Source organism: Microcebus murinus, chromosome 4 (assembly GCF_040939455.1).
Source record: "Microcebus murinus isolate Inina chromosome 4, M.murinus_Inina_mat1.0, whole genome shotgun sequence".
Classification (NCBI taxonomy): domain Eukaryota; kingdom Metazoa; phylum Chordata; class Mammalia; order Primates; family Cheirogaleidae; genus Microcebus; species Microcebus murinus.
In genome coordinates, this window is record NC_134107.1 from 90,735,841 (window position 1) to 90,761,489 (window position 25,649).

The 25,649-nt window shown below is 36.4% G+C and overlaps 1 protein-coding gene across 1 annotated transcript; it reads left to right on the forward strand.

The window, feature by feature from the left end:
* Positions 1-4: 4 nt before the first annotated feature.
* Positions 5-21,885, forward strand: HOATZ (HOATZ cilia and flagella associated protein). Its single transcript, XM_012749604.3, has 6 exons — positions 5-265; positions 767-805; positions 1,257-1,327; positions 18,946-19,005; positions 19,610-19,662; positions 21,529-21,885. Exons 1-6 carry the CDS (start codon positions 40-42, stop codon positions 21,584-21,586), a joined length of 507 nt encoding a protein of 168 aa, XP_012605058.2. The 5' UTR covers positions 5-39; the 3' UTR covers positions 21,587-21,885.
* The last annotated feature ends 3,764 nt before the right edge of the window (positions 21,886-25,649 follow it).

A 25,649-nucleotide genomic window follows, 5' to 3' on the forward strand; every position in this document is an offset into this window, starting at 1 on the left:
GGAGGGGCGAGGGAGCCGGGAGAAGCGTCCTGAGTTGCCATGGAAACGGGGCCCAGCGGAGGTCCTGGCGGCCCAGAGGAGTCCCACGAAGTTTGCTCCCCGGGACTACTGGTGTTCGCCGGCTCCTTGGAACAGGATGTCAACCTAGCTAAGCAGTTCTGGATCTCGGCGTCCATGTATCCCACTAACGAGAGTCAGCTGGTGCTGTGCGGCAGCAGCAGTCAGCGGCTGCCGGTGACAGGGACCTCTAAGAGCAATGTGTCTGGTGAGTAAAGTAGCTGCCTCCTGCTAGTGACATCCGCCAGGACCAACTAAAATAAGAATCTTTCATTTCGAATGTCTGGATGGTATATACAAATAATTATAGGTACATATAGTTCCTGAACCTTCCCAGCAATCCTTCCACCCAAGAAGAATCAGTGGTGTATTTGTGACATTTTAAAAAATACATCTTAAGCGTCCCTGAAATTATGGCATCTATTTGGTAAGTAAACAGTATAGAATAATCTGAGGAGGTGTTGTTGTATGTTGGCTGAAAGGATATTAAGAAAAGTAGTTTCTATAACTGAATTTAAACATGGAAGCCCTAGAGAAAGTTGAAGGTGGGGTCAACATGAGGAACCAAGTTCCCTGATCTGGAGGCCTTTAGTGAGGCCTAGGATGTGGATACTGTTATCATGCAATTTTTATAGGTACAGAAAATTCAAATACCTTTAATGTCGTGCTATGTCTGATGAGTTATTTACTTTCCCTTTGAATTTTTTAGATAAAAATCAACCCCAGTCTTTTCGCCTTGAGGATGGCAGTAAGTACCAAGTTTTATGCCTTTCAACATCCTGACTCCTAGCTTTTTAAGAAAATAGGTAGTAAGTACAGAGGTACCGCTACACACTTTGGCATAACTTTCTGAATCGCATACCTAAGACCCTGCCTCAGGGACCACCCTACTTATCCAGAACAAAATGCCTAAATCCCATAATAGGTTAAATAGGAATATAGAAATTGAAATCTCTGATATATTTTCTTTGGAGACCTTTTTTTTGTCTCTGAACTCAGGCTTGCTCATCTGCTCCAGTTAATTAATTCAGTTTCCAATTATTTATGAAACTGTTTTATAAAGTTTCATGACACAGCATGTATGTTTACCTTCCTACTCTGTGTTAGTATCTTTTATCCCTTATCCTATTTTATATCAATGTTATTATACAATCATGATAAAACATATTTCATATTGAATTTGACTTTATTCTCTTTAGAGGAAAAAGATTTCATTGCTGAAGTCATAAAGATTCAGAAATCTGAGGAGAAAGAAAAGTATCTTCAAAAGGTAGGCCAATATTTCAAAAGATGATCTGATTTTTATTAAATTTCCAAATAATCCTGATTTTTTAAAAACATGTATATAAAAACTTATTTCTAAGCCGGGCGCGGTGGCTCACGCCTGTAATCCTAGCACTCTGGGAGGCCGAGGCGGGCGGATTGCTCAAGGTCAGGAGTTCAAAACCAGCCTGAGCGAGACCCCGTCTCTACTATAAAAAATAGAAAGAAATCAATTGGCCAACTAATATATATATATAAAAAATTAGCTGGGCATGGTGGCTCGTGCCTGTAGTCCCAGCAACTCGGGAGGCTGAGGCAGTAGGATTGCTTGAGCCCAGGAGTTTGAGGTTGCTGTGAGCTAGGCTGACGCCACGGCACTCACTCTAGCCTAGGCAAGAAAGCGAGACTCTGTCTCAAAAAAAAAAAAAAAAAAAACAACTTATTTCTAGTATGTCAGCGTCAGCAAATTGGAAAAGCCTTTCTTAGGATTTTAATTGAAGTTAAGGAATTCTATTAAACTTTGACTATTCTCAATCTCAGCAAAAGCCCAAGGATGTACAGGAACAACAGAACCAGATAGAAATAGAGAAAGATGTTAATTAGATTCACACATTTTTCTACCCAGTAAGGCCCCAAATCATATACAGTGTTCTAAGAACAGAAATATTGTAAGAACAGGAAAAATCAAATAGAATTGATTGTCTTGGTATTAATAGGTCAAAATTAAGTGATCAGAAGAATGAGTCTGTCATCTAGACCCACTTTGACTAAAGGCTGAAATCAAACACATTGGTATGGTCAAATCAACTGAGCATACATCTCTTTTTGGCAACATCCCTTGTTTGCTTATGATACTGGCACAGCCTTTAACTCAGCAATAAATACGGTGATTTATAGAAACATTGTGTTTGGTTAATGGATAAATTCTATTCCTGTAACTGTTCCTATACTATAAAAGCAAAGATAAAGGATTCTTTTTGGCCTAATGTCTTTAATCATTAGACATATTGGCAAACTCTGAAAGGCTTATCAGAAATTCTACATAAATTACAGACCAGTGCATTTGAGTGTGTTAATCACATTAATTCACTTTGTGGACTACTGGTGATTTCTTCAAACAAATTAGATGATTAGAAATAATTAGTCAGCATTTTCTTCTCTCTTTAGGATATTATGTACTGTATATTTATTCAAGACATTATAGGGGGAAAAAGACCTAATTTGCCATAAATAAAAAATTGTTAGGCCGGGCGCGGTGGCTCACGCCTGTAATCCTAGCACTCTGGGAGGCCGAGGCGGGCGGATTGCTCAAGGTCGGGAGTTCGAAACCAGCCTGAGCGAGACCCCGTCTCTACTAAAAAAATAGAAAGAAATTAATTGACCAACTAAAAGTATATATACAAAAAATTAGCCGGGCATGGTGGTGCATGCCTGTAGTCCCAGCTACTCGGGAGGCTGAGGCAGGAGGATCGCTTGAGCCCAGGAGTTTGAGGTTGCTGTGAGCTAGGCTGACGCCACGGCACTCACTCTAGCCTGGGCAACAAAAAGTGAGACTCTGTCTCAAAAAAAAAAAAAAAAAAAAAAAATTGTTAAAAGTCAACTTCATTGGTAGTTTTGGAGTTTAATTTTCATTTTTATTTCATTTTAGGAAGGGATTAGAAATAAAAGGTTAAAAACAAACTATTATCAATTTTTATCAGCTTTTGTAAAATAGACAATATGTTAAGAGTTGTGGACGTAATGCTAATGGGTTGTTACACTAATAATCTTACAACTATTAATGTTATAGTTTCCTTGCCTTGGGTCCTTCTGTTAGTTTATTAATTACTCAACTATTTCCACAGATATTTATTGAGAACCTGCTGTGTGCAAATACTGTACTAGATGCTGGGGATACAAAGATAAGATGTAGTCCCTGATCTCAAGGAGTTTACTACCTGGTGGAGGAGATGGCCAATTAAAGTTGATAATTATGATACACAGGCCAGGTGCAGTGGCTTATACCTGTAATCCTAGCACTTTGGGAGGCTGAGGTGGGAGGATTGCTTGAGGCTAGGAGTTTGATACCAGTCTGAGCAAGAGCAAGACTTCATCTCTACAAAAAGTAGAAAAATTAGCTGGACATGGTGGCACACACCTATAGTCCCAGCTACTCGGGAGGCTGAGGCAGGAGGATCACTTGAGCCCAAGAGTTTGAGGTTGCAGCAAGCTATTATGAGGCCACTGCACTGCAGCCTGGGTGACAGAGTGAGACCCCCCAAAACATTATTATAATTATGATATATTATTATGATTGAAGGACATCAAAATCAAGAAATCTTCCCAAAGGCACTGAGTTTTGAAGGATGAATAGAGTTTGTCAGGCAAAGAATACACACACCAATCCCTCATAATGTACTACTAGTTGTCTTCCTAAAATCCAAATATGATTGTGCCGCTCTCCTACTTTTGTTTTTTTCTCCCCATGGCTGCCCATTTTCTACAAGATCTAGACCAAACTCCTCAGCATGTTCAAACTCCTTTCCAGTCTGATCACAATTTGATTTCTCCAACCACTCCCCCCCTTCCTCTCTGCTCCCAACCACTCTGTATAGTGTGCCAAGGCAAACTGTTTACCCTTTCAAATATATGCCACCAAAATGATGAGTAAGAAAAATATATTTTGGCTATACCTAAACATCCACAATATCAGCCAAATTATACCTTAAGCCAAGTGGGCCCTGCAATGCAGTATAGAAGGTGATGCTATTCATGAGAGTAGAAGATAAGAGGCCCAACAAAACAGTAAGCCAGCGGGAAAGAGAATGTTACTGAAACTCTGCCTTCTGAGTATATAGGAAAGTTTAGTGCTATACAGGACAGTTCTATTCAAACAGTGCCACGGTGCAAAAGGGCAACCAAGAGAATCCTGCAATAACTGAATGCTCTTATATTAATAGATACCCTGAGATATTATAGTGTACTATTCATAACAACCAACTTACAGAGTGTATGTTATATGGTATACACTAAGCTAAGCAAAATATATTTTTAGTTACCACTGTTTTTCTAAGTCTGTAGTACTCCCTCTGCATTGCTGCTCCCACCATTCTAGAATTTTTATCTGTATGGTAGAAAATAAATGAAGAAGGGTATCTTTTTAACTAATAAAATATATGTTAATACAGTTATCTATTTAAGAGACTCATCTACATGTCTTGTACATATATATTGATAAATAAATTTGAAGTATAATTTTCATCTTAAAATGAGAAAAAATTGCCCATAAATCTCTTTAAGGTTTATTCTTCCACTTTCTCCTTAAAATTAATGAAAATCTAAAAATTTATTTTCCATCTTTCCTAAAAGTGCCTTTATAACCCTCTCTACTCAACAAATATTGATTTTTCAGTTGTTAAAGTTTTTTAAAACTTTAATGTTATTCTCCACTTTAGAATATTTTCTAGGTATACATTATGATAAATGCTTTTGGTTAGCGGACAAAATGCTATTAATCACAACTACTGTGTCTGTGATGGATATCCATGGCAGGAAATCAAAAACAATTGAGTCTGTCAAGATTAGATGGCTTACTGTGTCCATAAAGGAAATCTTATAGCACTATACTGGACCATTATTCTTCCTCTGAGAGTTCTAAAGTAGTCTGAAAACATTATAATAAATGAATAGTCAGCTAATTCTTTGAAATCATAAAACTAATTTCCTTTTTAGTTTTGCCACCTTTAAGAAAGCTCTTTAGCTGACTATCTCTTTATAAAAAGAATTATAAATAATTTATTTGCTGGGAGAAGGAAAGAGAGGTCAGAGTAATACTTTTTTCTTTTTTTGGAGATGGTATCTTAGTCCTTCTGCCTCAACCTCCTGAGTATCTAGGACTATAGGCATGTGCCAACACACCAGGCTATAGTTGTATTTTAAGGCATTTATATAGCTGACATATTTGGAAATGTCCATCTGGAATCAAAGTTTTAACATGAGTGATTATAAACCAAAGGTTTTTTTCAAGGAAAATATACAATCTGCAGAACAACATGCTAGATAAGCCGTGTATTGAGAATGGAGTTGTAATCTGTTCTATTACACATTCTTATAACCAAAACTGACCATAGTATAAATCTTCCTCAAAAGTTTCTTATATGGCCTTTCCTTGAACCAGAAGCAAGTCACACAATGATGAGAATATCACAGTAGTCCCCCTTATCTATGGTTTCACTTTTCAAGGTTTCAGTTACCTGAGGTCAACCATGGTCTGAGAATATTAAATGGAAAATTGCAGAAATAAACAATTTATAAGTTTTAAATTGCATGCCATTCTGAGTAGCATGATGAGGTCTCTCACCACCCCACTCTGTCCTGCCAGGGTAGTGAATCAGTACTTTGTCCCACATACCCACACTGCATATGCTACCCGCCTGTTAGTCACTAGTAGCCAAAAGAGAGACCACATGCACATAATTTTTTATCACAATATATTGTTATAATTATTCTATCTTATTATTGTTGTTATTAATCTCTTATTGTGCCTCATTTATAAATTAAACTTTATCATAGGTATGTATGTATAGAAGAAAACATAGTATGTATAGGTTCAGTACTATCCACAGTTTCAGGCATCCACTGGGGGTCTTGAGACCCTGGATAAGGAGAAACTAGTGTATTCCGTAAAAGAAGAATGTTAGAAGTTTCGCAAAGGTGTATTTTTAGACACTGAGTCATGAAAGTGGAAAACTTTTGAACATTATCATCTATTATCCTACACTTTCAAAGTAATGAAAGGGATATTCTGAATCATTATAAGTCAGCTTCAAAGAGCCAAAGCAAAGATGTAGGGAATTTCCTTTGTCATGGGCAGGGTACTCAGATATAAAAGCAAATGTTCTTTTGTGTCAAAATGATAGGGATTGGCTTCCTAAACAAACTTAAATTTTCTCAGTAACAGTGTTACCTGGCTTTTAGGATTCTTCTATTTGTATTTTTTGTTTTTGTTTTTTTGAGACAGTATCTTGCTCTGTTTCCCCAGCTAGGGTGCAGTGGTTTCATCATAGCTCACTGTAACCTCCACTTCCTGGGCTCAAGCGATCCTCCTGCCTCAGCCCCCAAGTAGCTGGGACTACAGGCACACACCACCATGCCTGGCTAGTTTTTCTGTTTCTTTGTGGAGATGGGGTCTTGCTCTTGCTCCGGCTGGTCTCAAACCCCTGGCCTCAAAGAGTTCTCCTGCCTTGGCTTCCCAAAGTGCAAGGATTGTAGACATGAGCCACCGTGCCCAGCCCTGGCTTTTAGTTTTGCTATCCGACCCTAATGTAATATTTACAAATTTTCTTTTTCTCTATAAAACAAATACAAATAGGAAATGATGGATTTCCCTTTCACCAACAAAAGATATTTAGTTATTTAAATTATTTTTGTTCCTAATTCATCAAAGTATTCAAGTGGAAGAGTCATAAAAATAGATTGCATTTATAAAATAAGCAAGTATTTTGGTAGCAAGTGAGAATTATAAGACTATATAAATATGTTTTATTCTTTCACATCATCTGTAGTGCCACTTTGTTTTCAAAAATTATTCAATCTTGGGGAACATTTTCAGTTGATAGATGAGGTTCCCCCTAAGTCTTCTTTAGTAACATCTACAGTCCATGAAAACATACTTGAGAGAGAAATGAGATACAAGATCATATAAACCCACCCCCAGAGTTAAATATGGCCATGCCCCAAATGCATCTCTTCCTCTTTTTTCTAGAGACCTATATACTTTATCTATCTATACACTTCACCTTAAGAACAAAATAAAGCCATTTAAACCATAAGATACTGTTGGGCAAGAATCCACATTTATTATCTGCTTATAAAACATAATTAAATAAAACTATTAAATGCATCAATAAAATGAAGCAAAAAGGATCATGTATTTTTAAAAATAAATGCAGAACTATCAATTTGGTTCCAGTTACATGAAGCCTTATTTTTCTAATTAGCAAACACTTTATAAGCAGTAGGGTAAATCAAATAGGATTTATTGAAGAACTAGAATTATTTGGTGGTTCATGTAACTCAGAGAATAATCATGACACACCTAAAATTAAGACCATAATCTACCTTTGTCCTTTGCCTTTATTATAGGCGAAATGAAAAGGTCCTTAGGCAGATTACATTAGAGCTATATAATAAGGCTAAATAATTTATGTATCTATATTTACTTCATCACTTTATCATTTTCTGTGATAATGTATTTGATATGGTCATTTGTCTACTTGGCTCTTGAAATTTTATAGGTCCCAAACCACTGTATTGGTGAAATAGTAGATTCTCGCTATTCATGGATTCCTTATTTGCAAATTTGCTTACTAGCTGTTAGACAATTCATTTGTAACCCCAAAATCAATACTGTGGCACTTTCATGGTCATTTGCAGACATGCACAAAGTGGTAAAAAAATTTGAGTTGCCCAACACAGACATTCCCAGCTGAGGTCAAACAAGGTAACGCTCTGCCTTGGTGTTTCAGTTCTCACACTACAAGCATCCTTCTGCTGTCGGTTTAGTGCCACATTTTTTGCTTTTCTTGGCGATTTTGCTGTTTAAAATGGCCTCCACATGCTGAAGTGCTGCCTAGTATTCCTAAGTGCAAGAAGGTTATGATGTGCTGTACGGAGAAAATATATGCATTAGATAAGCCTCTTTCAGGCCTGAGTTATATAGTGCTATTGGTCATGAGTTCAATGTGGATAAGTCAACAGTATATTTTAAGCTTGAGTTACATGTCATATGAGGTTCTCATTTAATAGGAGGGTGGCCAGAATAGCATTAACCAAGACCCACAGGCCTCACAGGGTTATAGGTGCTGAACAGACATGTAGTCAGTTGAGTGACAGGTTGCAGGAGCAACAGACAGAAGTGGAAGTATACTGTAGTCTGTAGGCCACAGAGGAAAGTCACAATAGATGAACAGAGCATTGTCTGTTTGATAGTTTACAAACATGGTGCCAAAGTTTAACAGCATTTAAGAGAAACCCCGCCATGGGAATTGGAATGTAGGGTCAGGAGTGGAAAATAAGGCAAGACCACTGTCCTGGAGTATCTGGAATGCTAGACAAGGAATTGAGACTGGTAATTGAACACAGGAGGCAAGATGATATTCCATATGGTAGAACTTTGGTACAAAAGAGAGGCTTGGCCAAAAAAAATAAAAAAGAAAGAAAACAAACTCCTAGCAGTGTATACCCTTCCCCCAACTCCAATCACATTACTAAACATTTGTGTCATTCCTTACTGCCATGCCCAGAAAACTAGTTTAGAACCATCAATATATGAGATGAACAAATTGACTTAACTACGGTTGATATAAACCCTGTTAAACAACTTTTTAAGGGAAATGTGCAAATTTTCATTTGTAACAGTAATTTAAGAATTTATTTTTTAAAACTTAGAAGGTAATTGGGATAGGATATCAAAACTTTGAAACTTTTATTATAAACGATACATTTTTAGAGGACTGAATAACTAAAAACAGAAAGAAAAAAGATAGTTCTTAACTGTGGTTACAATGTTTTATATATTATCTTTGCATTATCTGGGTCTTCTGGTAATGCTAGAGGAAGATTAGTCTATAGTAAGAATATTAAGATGCCACTGAAGGGTTTTAAATTGGGGGCTGATAATATCAGATTTGCTTGAAAGAGATCAGGAGACAATAATATGGAAAATGGCTTGAGTGCCCAGAGTAGGAGTGGGAAAACCAGATTGGAGGCCATTGCAAAACTCTAGGCTGGGAGGTGCTATGACTCGGATTAGGATGGTGTGGGTGGGGTGAGAAAGAGTAGATGGATTTGAGAGATATTTAGGAAGTAAAATAAGTAGGACTCACGTTATATTCTGGATATGGAAGATGATGCATGGCAAAGTGTCAGAGATAACTCAGCTTTCTGGCTTGTATAACAGGATGGATGGTGTCATTCTCTGAAACAAGATGAAGGCATGATGGTTCTTGGGGGAGGAGGGGCTAGAAGGTTAGTTTAGACTTATCCAGTTATAAGCAGGTAGAGCTATCAAATAGGCCTGTGAATATATGGGCTAGAAACTCAAAGAAGAATGGGCCAGAGATAAAGTTTAAGAGTCGTCTGTGTGGGTAATCCCCCACTCTCTCCTTAAGTCCTTATGGGCAGGACAGGAAAGACATATCTGAAAGATGAGGTCAGTCCCATTCACCCATTCATCATATCTATGTCACCATCAACATGATGAAAATCTTAAAGACTCAGTAGTCTTTTGTTTGCTAAGGACACGCTTTGATAATTATACCAAACTGAATCATCAATAGCATATAATTCAATCATATAAAGAGAGGTATCCCTTATATATATATACTTTATTGAATTTTAAAATGTAGTGCTTATTTTATGTTCATATTTTTCTCAACATTAAAATTCAAATCTTACTTATTGCCTTTCAAAGCAGTTTTAAAGTAGCATTTTTTAAATCACTTATACTTTTGCCCTGTGTGCATTTTTATGTGTGAATGTTTTAAAACAAGAGCTACATTCTTCAGGCAATTACTATTGGTTTTCCATTAAATATATATATAACAGAACCAAGAAAATACACATTTTTTTCTTCCTCACGACAAATTCATACTTTATTGAAATCTGCATTTAAAAAGAATTGTATTGACTCCCTCTTATGTAATGACTGATATGATTTTCTCATTTTAGTAAGCTGTTATTTTTTAAATGAAAATTATGTATGTCAGAGCTAGGAACTGAGCCAGGATCAAGCAATTTCCAGGAGGTATGGAAAGGTGCTTAGATCTGCATCATTTTCCTGCAAGTCAGCATTCTTCCTTTCTCTGATTAATAATGCTATAACATCTTCCATGCACTCCCATAGATTACTGCAGTTAGATCTATCTTTTAAAATCAGATTAGTACTGGAGAAAGCCTTTTCACTGATTATTCAGCTTATCTTTTAAAGTGCATAGTAGATCATTTGAGGTTCAACAGTTCTATATCTCATAATTACAGTAGATATAAATTGGCTATTATAGAATTTACATAGCAGATTTCAGTTCATAGGCACAGGGAATGGTAGTAAATTCGTAATTGAAGCATTCTGTTATTGAAATCAACAAAGTCAAGAGGTGCATACTGCCTTTTGAAAGGCAAGCCCAAAGGTGAGATTTTTACTGATAAATAGTTCTACTTTAAGCTAATCATAATTCTCACCTCCCTCAAGATTGCATTTGTAACATAGAAGCAAAATGGAATCTACGGAGGATTAAGGTTCTGTGTAGAATAAGAACTGAAATTCCATAGTACCCCATGGGACAGGGAACTCCCAGTCATTAGTAGGGAATTAAAATTAAAATTCTGGAACCTCAAGAAAATAAAAATCAGATAATTGTTTTAATCTCTGTTAAATCATAGAACCTTAGCTCTGCATAGGTAATATTCTAAATTTGGAGTGTAATTCCCTTTTTATAGTTAACTTATAATCAAAAATCCTATCGTCAATATTTAATTACATTAAATAAGATCTTAGAAAGCTCATCAGTGTATAAGTACCCTCATAATTCAACTATTCTTTACCCTTTACCCACTTTTTTCAAAGTGCTACATGATACCATCAAACAAGTAAATTCACTTTGATCAAGGCTGCCCTGAGCTGGGTTAGCTCCCCCTGCCCTGTATTCTCATAGCACTAATTTTCTACTAGCATAGAAATTTTTCTGTGAGAACAGAGACTATATTTGTCTTCTTCACCATGGTTAATCATAAATAATTCTTCCTTTTTGGAATAAAGATTGAAGAAGAAACTATTCTGTCATTGTGTGTGTGTGTGTGTGTGTGTGTGTGTGTGTGTGTGTGTGTGTGTGTGTGTATGTGTGTGTGTGTGTTCCAAAACCTCTGGAATGTGTTTGAAGAAGTGTAGCAAAAGAAACACAGGATATGGAGTCAAACAGACTGGAAGTGAGATGGAATCCTTGATTCTGCCAGTTACTAGTTAGTTAAGTGACCCCAAGAAAAAGTTGTTCATTTTTATGCGGTCGAGTTCCTTCTATCTGTAAATAGGTAATAATAATTAACAGGGCCTACCTCACTGTGTTATGAAGATTAAATAACTTGTGGAGGAACTTGCACAAGGCCTGACACCTAGTAGTTACTCAATGAAGGTTTATTTTTTAATCTTTTCTGCTTTCCTTTTCTTTTTTTTTTAACCCACGATTGAAACATAAAATTTTAGCGGGTACAAAATACACTTTAGTATTAAATGGAAATGCTTTTTTATTTCAATAGATTTAGGGGCTACAAGTGTTTTTTGTTACATGGATGAATTGTATCATGCTGAAGTCAGAGCTTTCATTGTACCCATCACCAGAATAGTGCACATTGTACCTGACAGGTAGATTTTTATTCCTCACCTCCTTCCCCACTTCTGAGTGTTCAATGTCAATTATACCACTTTATGACTCTATATACCTCTTATTAGGAAATGCTTTGACTAAAGTGGGAAATCTCACAGGATGATGAATAGATTACTAAAGGCGTGGTTCTCAAGTACCCACACCCTAAGTAAAAGATGCAATGGAGATTGGCTTCCCATACTGTTAAAATGAGACTCTCATAATATTTTCCCTTAATCATATGTGCAAAAACCAAAAATCACCACTGAAGATACATCTTGAAATTTCAAACACAGAGCAAAAAACTGCATAGACAAAGTTAATCCTTTACAAGTAAATAAAAAGTAATTAAATTTATCATAATCCCTCTCTCTACAAGTGTAGATTAAGAGGTGAATCACCGTCATGATGATTCTGAAAGTCTGGACGGGGTCCTCAACCAGAACTGTATCAAAAATCAACTGGGGGCCGGGCGCGGTGGCTCACGCCTGTAATCCTAGCTCTCTGGGAGGCCGAGGCGGGCGGATTGCTCGAGGTCAGGAGTTCGAAACCAGCCTGAGCAAGAGCGAGACCCCGTCTCTACTATAAATAGAAAGAAATTAATTGGCCAGCTAAAAATATATATACAAAAAATTAGCCGGGCATGGTGGTGAATGCCTGTAGTCCCAGCTACTTGGGAGGCTGAGGCAGCAGGATTGCTTGAGCCCAGGAGTTTGAGGTTGCTGTGAGCTAGGCTGACGCCATGGCACTCACTCTAGCCTGGGCAACAAAGCGAGACTCTGTCTCAAAAAAAAAAAAAAAAAAAAATCAACTGGGAAAGCAATCTTTTCACCTATATATACCCTTTGAAAACCTAGAAAAAAGGCTCTAGTATAGACGCTAAATTACTGAAGCCAAAGCGCTATTGGAAGTGATGAATAGTACAATAATTAGACCCAAGTTAACCCAAGGAGAACCCAGTTGATAGTTAAATGGCAACTGAAATTACCTGAGAGGATGAGGATGGTCCTAGTCGGCATAATCGCTATAGGTTTGGTTTGCTCTTACTCTGTGTTTGGGTAGCTAAACAGGATTGCTTTTTCATTTCTTGAACCAGTTTAAGTTATTTTTTTCTAGGAAATTGTCCATTTCATCTACATTGTCAAACTTAAAAATTCCATAGTGTTTTTACCATCTTTTTAATCTCTGCTGTAGCACTAGTTATTACCCCTTTTCATTTCTAATCACTTGTATCTTTTTTGCAAGTAATTATGCCAAAGTATTATCGATTTTAATAGTCTTTTCAAAAAACCAATTTGGCTTTATTATCCTCGAACATATGTTTATTTTCTATGTTATCCATAATTGATTTTTATTACCTCTTCCTTCAACTTTGAGTTAGTTCTTATTTTCTTTTGCACTTCCTTCTCTTTCACTTTGTTTCTTAATTTTCCATTTTTTCTTTTCTAATATAAGAATTTAAAGCTGCAAATATGCCTCCAAGTTCTATTTTAGCTACATCTCATAAGCTATATAGTATTTTCAATTGATATCCCATTTTCAGTATTTTTAAACTTCTATTCTGATTTCTAGTTTGTCCCATGAATTATTCAGAAGTATGCCTTTTAATTTCTAATGTATGAGGTCTTTTTAAGTTAGCTGTTTTTTATTTCTAACTGAATTATATTAAGGTCAAAAACATGGTTCCTATGTTCTGCTAAATCAAGTTTAAACGGAGATATTTTTTGTCTAGGTCCTCAATATGATCCTATTCACTTAGTCTACCCTTTATATTCCGAGTCCCCAAAACATACACCTTATTCCAGTCGAGCAAGAATTATCGCCATCCTTAAGCACCTTTAAGCTCATAAGCTCATTCCTACTTCCATGTCTCCATTTGTTGTTTGTTTTAATTTTTTAATTTTAGTTTTAGAGACAGGTTCTCATCCTGTCATCCAGGCTGGAGTGCAGTGGGGTGATCATGGCTCACTGCAGCCTCAAACTCCTGGGCTCAAGCGATCCTCGCACCTCATCCTCCTGAGTAAACTGGGACGATACACACATGCCACCATGTCTGGCTTTTATTTTTTTTGTAGAGATGGCGTCTCCTTATGTTGCCCAGGATGGTCTCAAACTCTTGGCCTCAAGTGATCCTCCCACTTTGGCCTCCCAAAGTGCTGGGATTACAGGTATAAACCATCACATCCAACCTCCATTTATTTTTTTAACTGAACTCCTCTCTTCTTTTCATCACTCAGCATACTTTTTATTTATGATCATTAAGCTAGCCTGCAGCTTCTCTGGCTGCCTTTTCTCCTTCGATGTATTATTTTAAAACTCATAGATTATTTATTTTGGAACATCTTTAAGGTTCTTCTGAAATTTTTACATGTTTTAAATTTTAAAACATATTAATATTTTAGATTTAGCAGAGGATTTATTTAAACGTTATTTCCCTGTATGTGCTTTTTTTCACATTTTCTGATGTTTCTACCATGAATATGTATTGCATTTATAGTCAAAGGAAATAATTAAAAATTTTTAATTCTTATTTAAGTTAAAATATTTTCCCCAATATTTCATAGTCTATTTTCTTTATGTTTTTTTTCCCTCTCAGACCATCTACTTCTCTCGCTCTTATAGTGATACTACTTTTGAGAACTGACTATATACCATGCACTTCATAAGTGCTTTACTCACATTCTTACTTAGTCATGAGAACACATCTGCTAAAAGTGCTATGATTACCCCCATTTTACAGATGAAGAAGCTGAAACATGTAAGTGACTTTTTCAAGGTCACACAGCTAAAATATAGTAGACAGGGTTTGAACCCAGGTCCATCTGGCAGTGGTGCCAAGGTACTTAACTGTAACTACTATACCATACTGGTTTCAAGAGTTTCTTGATTCTCTAAGTGTTGGGATGATTGCCAGGTAACTAAGCAAAGAGCTGACTTTGGAATCAATTCAATACTCTTCTAAGACATTCTTAAAATTATATTCAGTAATTTGGCTTTCATACCATGTTACTCAAGAGAATATTTCTTTTGGTAGTATGGATAGATACTCAGAGAAATGAACACTGTCTCATGTTATTTTTGATGAATATTTCAGTCAAAAAATTTCAATCATAATCCAAGGAAGAAATGCCAGTTTTATATGAGAAGCAGGTCTTGAGAAGAAAGGGCCTTTCTTATAAAGTCTAGTGTTTATTAAGAGCTTTTTTTATATAACTGAAGATTAGCTGAGGAAAAGTTTATAATACACTGGAGAATTTATAGACAGAGGAATTTGTACTGCATATTTAATGGCAAATAATATCTTAGACTTCCCTCGTTGTTTCTCCTTTCCTCCCTCCAACTGTATTCACCAACTAACCCACAGGTCAGAAGTTGAATAATCTACATTCCTTCATGCCTATACACAGAAGATGGACAATCCATCCTTCTCTTTTTTCCCTCACTCTTTGAAATCATTGGAAGAAAATGTTTCTCTCATAATAATAATAGTATTATGTTATTCATAGCTATGATTTGTTAAATGTCCACCATATGCCACGTGTACAACTTAAGCAATTATTGTATTATCTCCAATTTTCATAACCACCTCTCTCAGAGATGAGAAACCCAAGAGTCAGAGAAGTGGTTCTTTGACTTACCCAAGAACACACACCTCTAACCTGTAGGTTGGTGATTACTGTACAGTTGGAGGGAGGAAAGGAGGAACCATGGAAAATAGTTAAGATAGTTCTTGCCATTAATCCCACAGCAGAATTGGGATTCAAACCCAAATGTGTTTGACTCCACCAATCCATGTTGCCGCCCAAGTTATTTGGCTCTGAAAAGCCAAAAAGAGAGATCTGAGCAATTTAACTCTTAATGTGGCAATAAAATTCATTAACCATCTATGAGACATTAAATTTATATATTTAGGATATCATATACATATGATATCCTAATTTCCTGGAATTGATTTTACTTCATAATTTACTTTTTTAGGAAGAGCATAAATATAAATAAATTGTATAAGTAAATATTTACTATTAAGATAATATAAATATAAATTCTGACCCCTTATAGTATTATTTTAAGAATTAATTAAATGATTAAAATGTCTTGTCTTATAAATATAAAATTCCATTAATGAGCCCAACCAAAACATCTATGATTAGAAATGAGAATTCCTTTATTCTTATAAAATTAACAAGGAAATTATTCTTCTTAATAATGTAAATTATAAGGATTTTTTTTTTTTACCACTGAATTATATTTAGCTTTCCTGGCAGAGATTTCTTAGAATAGTCCACAATGTTTTTGTTTAGATGACAGTTGTTTATAGTAGTTTGTTATTTATTTCCAGGAAACGTGTACAGGAGGCAGAAATCAAATCACATTTGAAATCTTTGTTTCTAGTGCATTATGTTTTATAATAAAACTGATTAGCTACTAAAATCCACTATAATAAAAAATAACCTGAAGTCTAAGGAAAAAAATGAATGAATATATCTTTTATTCTACTATTATTTTTGAATCTTATAACTAAATATTTGTCATTTTATATTAGAAGTATTTATAGTATAACTTGCATACAATTTCCCAATAGTTACATAGAAAATAATCATATAATTTTGTTCATAGCAGATTTTAAGAACTAAACATGCCCACTGTTTAATTTCACTTTCTAAAACTTTTTTTTCTTTTTGCTTAGGCTAATAATTGTGTATTAGACAATACAATAATTGCATTCATATGTCATGACTCAATCAATTCAACAAAAATGTATTGAACTTCATATACAAAGCACTGCTAAGCTCTAAGGAAGGATAAAAAGATGAGTAAGATTATGAAAGAGACATGGTAGCAACTAAAAGATAAAGCAGAGAAAGTAAAATCAATAAAGATATAAAGTGCTATGTAATCACAGTATGAGAGCAATTAATTCCAATTGAGTACATGTGTAATGGAACAGTTGGAAAAGAAGCTAACATTGAATACGTACGTTGAAAATATCCCAGGTCTTTATCTATAGACATTATTTTATTCAATCTGTGCAATTGACAGAAACTTAGCTTAGTTTTCAAAAGTACCCTGAATTTTTTTCTTTCAGTAACTGTGAGATATAATGCCTAAAACTCAAGTAAAAAGTAGAAATCCCGTCTCAAAATAAATAAAATTAAAACTCTGTAGGCTTATAAAAGGCAAGATTCGTATGACTTGAACAGAATGATGCAAAAGGCGCACTGGGTGTGCCTGGCCCAGATGCTGATTACAGCTGCCCAGCACAGGTTCCTCCTCTCATGAGTCTCGGTGATCATGCCTAAGGTTTCTACCTTCTTTCCCAAGCAAGCCATCAGGACTGGGGAATCACCCTGAAGAACTACTTAGCAATGCAGCACTTTCTAGGGCTTTGCATACCCTCTTTTCTCTGCCTCAAAAGCTTTCTTCCCTATCCTGCCTCCATCGTTACCTGGCAACTACCACTTTTAGGTCTAAGTGGGGACGTCACCTCCTCTGGACATCTTCTGAGTCCCTACCCTAACCCCCTGACACACACAGCACACCCTACTCTGAATTAAGGGTTCCTGATCTTCAGTCCTTTAATTGTACCCTATACTAAAGCCATCATAGCACATTTTAAACTATTTACTTGTCTTTGTCTCCCTAAGTCTGCAGTCACCTTGCAGGCAGGAGTTATATTTTGTTCAGCCACTAGCACAGCAATGTTATCTCATAGGTGCTCATTATGGGTTGAAATATGCCCCCCCAAAAAAAATATATTGAAGTTCTAACTCTCAGTGCCTCAGGAGGTGACCTTACTTGGAGATAGGGTCTTTGCAGATGAAATTAGTTAAGAAGAGGCCATCCTGGAGTGGAGTGGGCCCCTAATCTGATGTGACTGGAGTCCTCATAAGAAGACGGCCAGCTGAAGACACAGACACAGAGGGAGAATGCCACGTGACAACAAGGCAGAGATCAGAGCTCTGCAAGCCAAGGAATACCACAGATTGCCAGCAAACCAGCAGACACAAGAAAGAAGCAAAGTTTCTTTCAGCAGATACTTTGTGGCCTGAGAGAAAAAAAATAAATAAATAAAAATAAAAAAAAAAAAATAAGAAGCAAAGAAACCCTCTAGGTTTCAGAGGGAACATGCCCCTGCTGACACCTTGATTTCAAACTCCTAGCTTTCAGAACTGTGAGAGAATAAATATTGCTGTTTTAAGGCAGTTTGCGGCACTTTGTTACAACGGCCCTAGGAAAACTGTACCATGCTCAATACATTTGGATGGATAGATGACTTAGAATCTTTACTTGGCTATGACAAATCTGTGTCATAGTCTCACTTCTTCTAGCCTTGATACAGATAGAATTTCTTTCATTTTATTTGGCGATTTGAAGTTACAAGTTTTATTTGTCCCATTCTCAGGTTTTTCTTTTGTTCTCAAATACACCAGATGTGATTTTTTTTCTCCCTGGCTATCTCCAAAACTTAATATAGGCTGAGTATATGAAAAAAATGTTGAACCTATATCTGCCTGTTTTTATAGTTTACATGTTGATAAATCTTCATGCTTGCACTAAATTAGTTTTGTATCTTTATGAAAACTTACCTGAGAGTGTGCATGTCTCAATATCTAAGATAGAGAAAGAAGAGGTGAGAGAATAAGGCTTTGTTCCCATATGCAAGCAACTAAAAGCGGCCTTCTTTACTGTGGATTTAGGTAGCGGCATGCTGTCTGGGCTTGCTGATGCTGTATCTTGCTACTATTTAGTTAGTGTGATAGTCAATAGCCTGGACTTTGTTGTCCAATGGACCTGGGATCAAATCCAGTTCTGCCACTTAATAGTTATTATGAGTAAGTTATTTAACCTTACTAAGCTTCAGTTTCCTCACCTATAAAGTAAAATAATAGTAGTGTCAAACTTCTGAGTTGTTATAAGAAAATCATGACATAATGTCTATAAAGCTCTTAGCATGGTTCATGTGGTAAGGTTTTAATAAAAGTTAGTTCTTATTAGATGGGCCAAAAAAACCCACCTCTGTTTAGGATCAAAATCAAATCATTTTGTAAAGCAGAATTCTCTGGAATAAAAACTGGATTTGGTACAAATAAAAAAGCATAAATCTATCATTAAAAATGTATATTAAAATTCTGCCAATATAAGAAGAAAATGGAAGAATTCTATCTTCTATAGGCATAGGCTTTATTATTGAGTCAAAAGGCCCATTCACTTTTTTTCCTTGAAACAGGCTAAAACGAGAGAAGAGATTCTCCAACTCTTAAGAAAACAAAGAGAAGAAAGGATCTCGGTGAGCCCAATAGTGAGCCATTCAGATTAATCTATCTGGGGGTATGAACTGTGGCAATCTATAAATAGGTTTTATAGATTGACCCCTTAAATAAAAGATACCCATAGTCTAGAGCCTTCCATGTACTGGAGGAGGACAGGGTATAGACATCAGATAATTTGGCAATCCTTGATAAACGAAAGATACCTCCAGAGTTTACAACTCTGCTGTCATAAGAAATGAGGTGTTATTGTTAGTGGAGTTTATTGTCCACATACTATAAAGCTGTGGGATATTAACATGGGCTACTTCAGTGCTAGTATTTGTTTTATAATTATTTATCTTGCTTAGATCATACAAAAATAAATATTAAGTAAAGAAAAACAAACCTAATAAAAATAATAATAGCACTAGGTAAGCTTGTGGATATATGAAACATACACTACTGGATGAACCCCAAATTCCCTAATCTGGAACATTTCCAACCCCACAGTTGCCAGATTTTAGAAGCTAATATTTATAAACTATGTGATGTTTTTATATCAGATTATTTTCAAGTGAGTAAATTTCAGTCCATGCAAGAAGTAAAATCTTACCTTTTTGATTTTTGTTTTATTTTTTTCAGAAAGAACTAATTTCTCTTCCTTATAAACCAAAGGTAAAAGTACCCAAAGCAAAGTAAGTTTACTTCTGGCATAAATATTCTCATCTTTTTACATACTGTGTAGGAAAGCACTTCTTTTTTCTTACTTTGCCCTTTCCCTCAAATCTTCTGAAAACCCACCCCACTATGTTAGAAATTTGTTGCCTTGAATAATATCTTCTCCTCATAGCTATTAAAGCTTGTGTACCCACTTACCTATCTATGGAATATACAAACATAAGTTAGTGCAAACTGGAGAGCAGACCAGCCTTGAAGCTCTGCACACATTCTCTGTCCCTCCCTTTCTTCCTGTGCTATTGCAGTCACCTGCCATCATGCCCTCCTGGCTCCCCCCTTCCCTACCCATACCTGCCCCACACTTCTTTATTGAAATAACGGGTCTTCGAGCTCTCCAGCTCTGAGCCCACCAGTGGCATAACTAAGGTTGCTAAGTTCATGCAATAAACTCTCAGTGATGAGTTAATACCCTTATCCCTGGAATAATGTTAGAACAGGACTAGCAAAATGATCTAGAAGAGTTTAAAGGAAACAAGCTAGCACCATTTTATCACTAATGCACCACTGATGAGAAATCTCTCCATTTTTGTATTATGACCGAAAACCAATGTGGCTAACTCGGCATTAATTTCACAAATATTTGTTTCATACTACATTCAGGGAAGAATACTTAGAAAGTAATAAAATTTTTATTCTTCTTTTATTGGCATTGATGCTGACTTCCTTTAATGTTGTCAAAGTTATATGCTTAAAGAAGAATGAATATGTTTACACTAACTTTAAAAACTTCTGAAAAAAATGAAAAGATCATGTAATCACCTGGGTGTATTGTCTATACAATGTTCAGCAACTGTCCTATGGTAAAACATAATACTGTTAGTTTTACCTAAAACATTATTTCACAGCTTGAACAGATAATTCTCTTAATAATTTAAATGCTTAGTTACTTAATTCCTTTTATATGTCAATATTAACTCCCTCCTCCATCCAAAGCCTTGAATTCCATTTCGCTGTGACATCTTCTTCCTCTAAACTTCTTATAGTTACCATTCTCTTGTCAATTAATAATACGCTATTCTGTGCCCATATTTTGTAATTATGTAACTCTTACAAGTTATTTAACTTTTCACATACTTTTTGTTTTGTCTATAACCATATTATTAACTCCATGAGAAGAAATTGGGTCACCCAAACTGCCAGCACACTGCCTATATGTTGGAATTCACAAAATATTTGTAACAAAAATTTTAGTTCAAAAATATCATGTAATTCAGTATTAGCTAATTTTAAAAGTGATGTTTTTAAACTATATATTAATTTATAAACATTTAAAAAATTGTGTAAGTATTTTAGACACAATTGTAAAATACTTTAGCTTTGCCCTCCTTTTTCTCCCTTCATCCTTTTCTCTCTACATATACAGATGCTCCCTTAACGAACCCTCCTTCAACAGCTCTTAGGATAATCTGGGTCCCCTTCTATCAGAAAGAACTGGAAAGTATATTCATAGTAAGGTTTTAGTGGCTATATGTTTATTATCCACCCCAGGAATATTTGCACTTTAAAAGAAGGCTGAATAAATGGAACAATGGGTAATCCATAGAAATCAATTACCAATGATGAAATCTCAGGAGTTTGACTCTTGGGTGAGCAAAATATATTTAAGGTAGTAGGACTCCCATGCCCTCCAAATCATACTTCACAGTATAATAATCATTTCTCCCATATATAAGTTTACACTTGGTCATAAAACCTAATGCATATTCAGAATCCACAACAGTGAATTTTTATTGCGGAAATTTTCAAAAGTTGTTTTCATGCTACATCATGTTCACAACTGCTAAGTTCTATGTATTGAAACTGATTGATATTACTACCAACAGGAAAGTGATATTAGAGTCAGATAAAGAGGAACAAGAAGAAGTGAAAGCCTTGAACTAATTTGCTTGACACATGGTAGAAGATGGTTCACTAATATCTTCATTTGTGAAACAACCTACTCATACATCAGGACCATGGGATCACTGAAACATTTAAAATAGACAAAGAAAAAAAAGTTAAATATGCAGACCTTCCAGGAATTTTACCAGCTATTGAATACTTGTGTTAAAATAGACAAAGAAATAAAAGTAAAATATGCAGACTTCTAGGGATTTTACCAGTTATTGAATACTTGTGTTAAAATAGACAAAGAAATAAAAATAAACTCTGCAGAATTCTAGGAATTTTGCCAGTTATTGAATACTTGTGTCTATTTTATTTCTTGGATACCACTATGTTTGATATCACACCATAATCATCTCTCTCATCTTACATGTTCTCTAATTCCTATTTATCTTGTTTTTATTTGAAGAGTGTTTCTAGAATTTCTATATTAGATCTATATTATGAATATCAGATAAATAAGAAACAGGGGATTTATGTACCTTAACTTGTAGACCACCAGTAAAAACAATGAGCAAGGAAACAGGGATGAAAAGGCAGTCCTGAAAACAAAGTCTTCTTGTTTAAAAAAAAATCCCTTTTTGCAAAATTTGGTTTATTCTGTTTCTAAAACAAGCCTGAAGTCAGAAATGAATTGCTAGGGCAGGCGTGGTGGCTCACGTCTGTAATCTTAGTACTCTGGGAGGCCAAGGTGGGTGAATAGTTTGAGCTCAGGAGTTCAAGACCAGCCTGAGTAAGAGCAAGACCCGTCTCTACTAAAAATACAAAGAATTAGCTGGACAACTCAAATATAGAAAAAATTAGCCAGACATGGTGGCATATGTCTGTAGTCATAGCTACTCAGGAAGCTGAGGCAGGAGGATCACTTGAGCCCAGAAATTTGAGGTTGCTGTGAGCTAGGCTGACATCATGGCACTCTAGCCCAGGCAACAAAGTGAGACTCTGTCTTGGAAAAAAAAAGAAATGAATTATTTCTAGTTCTGTGAAAAACTAGTTTCATATGCCTATGTTTTACATACACGTACATAATTCCAGTGCAAATCTCCCTCAATTTAAAGAGTTATTCCCTTTGGTATATACTGGAAAAGAGAAGATTAAGGATTTGTCCCTTCTGTATTGTCCAAATGGCAATCCTACTCAGGGCCATATGCTCTTCCCCAGTGTCTGCAGTTCTAATTAGGACCACTATTCCTGTCACTGTTGCCTTCCACCTGCAACTCCTGGCATAGCCTGCACAAGATGCAGCTCCCGTACACAGTGCCAATAGAGGAGTGGAGGGCCTGTGGGTCAGAATTTAATCACGGGGATACACTAAGCTGCAAGGGAGGCTGGAAATAGTCTTTAGATGCGGGGGGCGGGTAGAGGGGAGGAATCTACCTAGCTGAAATCCAGGGACTCTATCACTAAAAGACATGGAGGATGGATATTAGGGGACAACTACAAGTTTCTTGCCACAATACTGTTTGGAGAAAAATGTTAGAAACAAAAGGAAGGTAGTCAGGCCTAGAAAAGGGAAATTTAAAGAGTTATCAGTTGGCAGGCCCATCCCAGCACCTTCCAGAACTAAAGGTACCCTGTCGGACTGATGTATTTGTCTGTCAGACAGATAGATCTCAGTTGTGAAGATGGACACAGCAGGCTGTCAAAGCCTAAACTTTTAAATCATGTAACTAATTCTCTCTGTCCTGATTCCACGTTCACTGAGAAATCTTTTTTTGCCCAGAGGGGAGAATATGTGCTCAGGAGGTCAGTGCAAACATTAGTTTACCAGATGGTTATATTTCTCAATGTGTATATTAGTCTGCCAGTTAGATTGAGCTTGAGCTTGTCAAACTAAGAATTGGATCCTGGACCAAGGTAATTTTACCAAGAAAAATTCCACTTTGTGAGCTTTCTTGGCAACCAGCTTTCCCCTGGTAACACCTCCCTGCATTGACAGGTGTAATGGTTAGCTATTGCTGCAACAATGCTGCGTAACAACGGGGTCTAAACAACATTTGCTAACAACTATTGCTCACACATCTGCAGGTCAGCTGGGCATTTGGCTGACCCAGGCTCAGCCACACAGCTCTGATCCAGGCTACCACATCTAGGGCAGCTCTGCTTCTCCCTGCAAGTCTGTCAATGGCCTGGAGCAGCTCTGTTCCGTGTATCGGCCCCTTGGGAACACACATGGACCAGTGGGACACTGAAACTTAGAGACAAAGGGACTTACCAAAGGCCACACAGACATTAAATGAAGCAAAGCAGGATTTGAAACAGAACATCAGATGCTAACTCAAGTGCTTCTTTTCACCCTAACAGTTCTCTCTTCCATTGTTTTTTTTTGTTTTGTTTTGTTTTGTTTTGTTTTTTTTAATAATTATTTTTTTTATTTTGGTATATTATGGGGGTACAGATTTTAAGGTTTCAATAAATGCCCATTTCCCCCCCCCCAAAAGTCTGAGTCTCCATCATGACCATCCCCCAGATGGTGCACATCTCACTCACTATGTATGTATATACCCGCCCCCCTCCCCCCTCCCACCTGCCCAATACCCTATTACTGTAGCACCTATGTGTCCACTTAGGTGCTACTCAGTTAATACCAGTTTGCTGGAGAATATATCTGGTGCTTGTTTTTCCATTCTTGGGATACTTCACTTAGTAGTATGGGTTCCAGCTCTAACCAGGAAAATATAAGGTGTGCTATATCACCATTGTTTCTTAGAGCTGAATAGTACTCCATGGTGTACATATACCACATTTTATTAATCCATTCTTTGATTGATGGGCACTTGGGCTGTTTCCACAGCCTTGCAATTATGAATTGTGCTGCTATAAACATTCGAGTGCAGGTGTCTTTTTTGTAGAGTGTCACTGGATCATTTGGGTAGATGCCCAGCAATGGGATTGCTGGATCAAATGGTAGATTCACTTGTATCGCTTTAAGGTATCTCCATATTGCTTTCCACAGAGGTTGAACTAGTTTGCAGTCCCACCAGCAGTGTAGGAGTGTTCCTCTCTCTCCGCAACCACGCCAGCATTTATTGTTTGGAGATTTTTTGATAAAGGCCATTCTCACTGGGGTTAAGTGATATCTCATTGTGGTTTTGATTTGCATTTCCCTGATGATTAGAGATGTTGAGCATTTCTTCATATGTTTGTTGGCCATTCTTCTGTCTTCTTTAGAAAAATTTCTGTTCAAGTCCTTTGCCCACTTTTTAATGGGGTTATTTGATTTTTTCTTCCTAATTTTCGTGAGTTCTAAGTATATTCTAGTTATCAGTCCCTTATCGGATGCATAGGATGCAAAAATTTTCTCCCATTCTGTAGGTTGTCTGTTTATTTTCATGACTATTTCTTTGGCTGTGCAGAAGCTTTGTAGTTTGATCATGTCCCATTTATTTATTTTTGTTGCTGCTGTGATTGCCTTTGGGGACTTTTTCATAAACTCTTTGCCCAGGCCGATGTCTAGGAGAGTGTTTCCAACTTTTTCCTCTAGAGTTCTAATAGTTTCATATCTTAGGTTTAAGTCTGTTATCCAGCGTGAGTTGGTTTTTGTGAGAGGTGAAAGGTGTGGGTCCTGTTTTAGCCTTCTACAGGTGGCTATCCAGTTTTCCCAGCACCATTTATTGAAGAGGGATTCTTTTCCCCAGCGTATGTTTTTGTCTGCTTTGTCAAAGATGAGATGGCTATATGAGGATGGTTTTATATCAGGATTCTCACATCTGTTCCACTGGTCAATATTCCTGTTTTTGTGCCAATACCATATTGTTTTAATTACTACAGCTTTGTAGTATAGTTTGATATCTGGCATATTAATGCCTCCCATTTTGTTTTTGTTGCCTAGAATTGCTCTTGATATTCGGGGTCTTCTTTGGTTCCATACGAAGCGTAAAATTATTTTTTCTATATCTGTGAAGAATGCTGATGGGATTTTAATAGGTATTGCATTGAATCTGTAGATCAGTTTGGGTAGTATAGACATTTTGATGATATTGAGTCTGCCGATCCACGAGCATGGTATGGATTTCCATCTGTTTACATCCTCTGCTATTTCCTTCCTCAGTGTTTCATA

What these genes read in the sequence shown, in the direction of transcription:
- HOATZ (XM_012749604.3), top strand. Translation starts at nt 40, where the DNA reads ATGGAAACGGGGCCCAGCGGAGGTCCTGGCGGCCCAGAGGAGTCCCAC. An exon ending in TTTTCGCCTTGAGGATGGCA is followed by an intron (nt 806 to 1,256) that starts GTAAGTACCAAG and finishes TATTCTCTTTAG; the next exon opens with AGGAAAAAGATTTCATTGCT. An exon ending in AAAGAGAAGAAAGGATCTCG is followed by an intron (nt 19,006 to 19,609) that starts GTGAGCCCAATA and finishes TATTTTTTTCAG; the next exon opens with AAAGAACTAATTTCTCTTCC.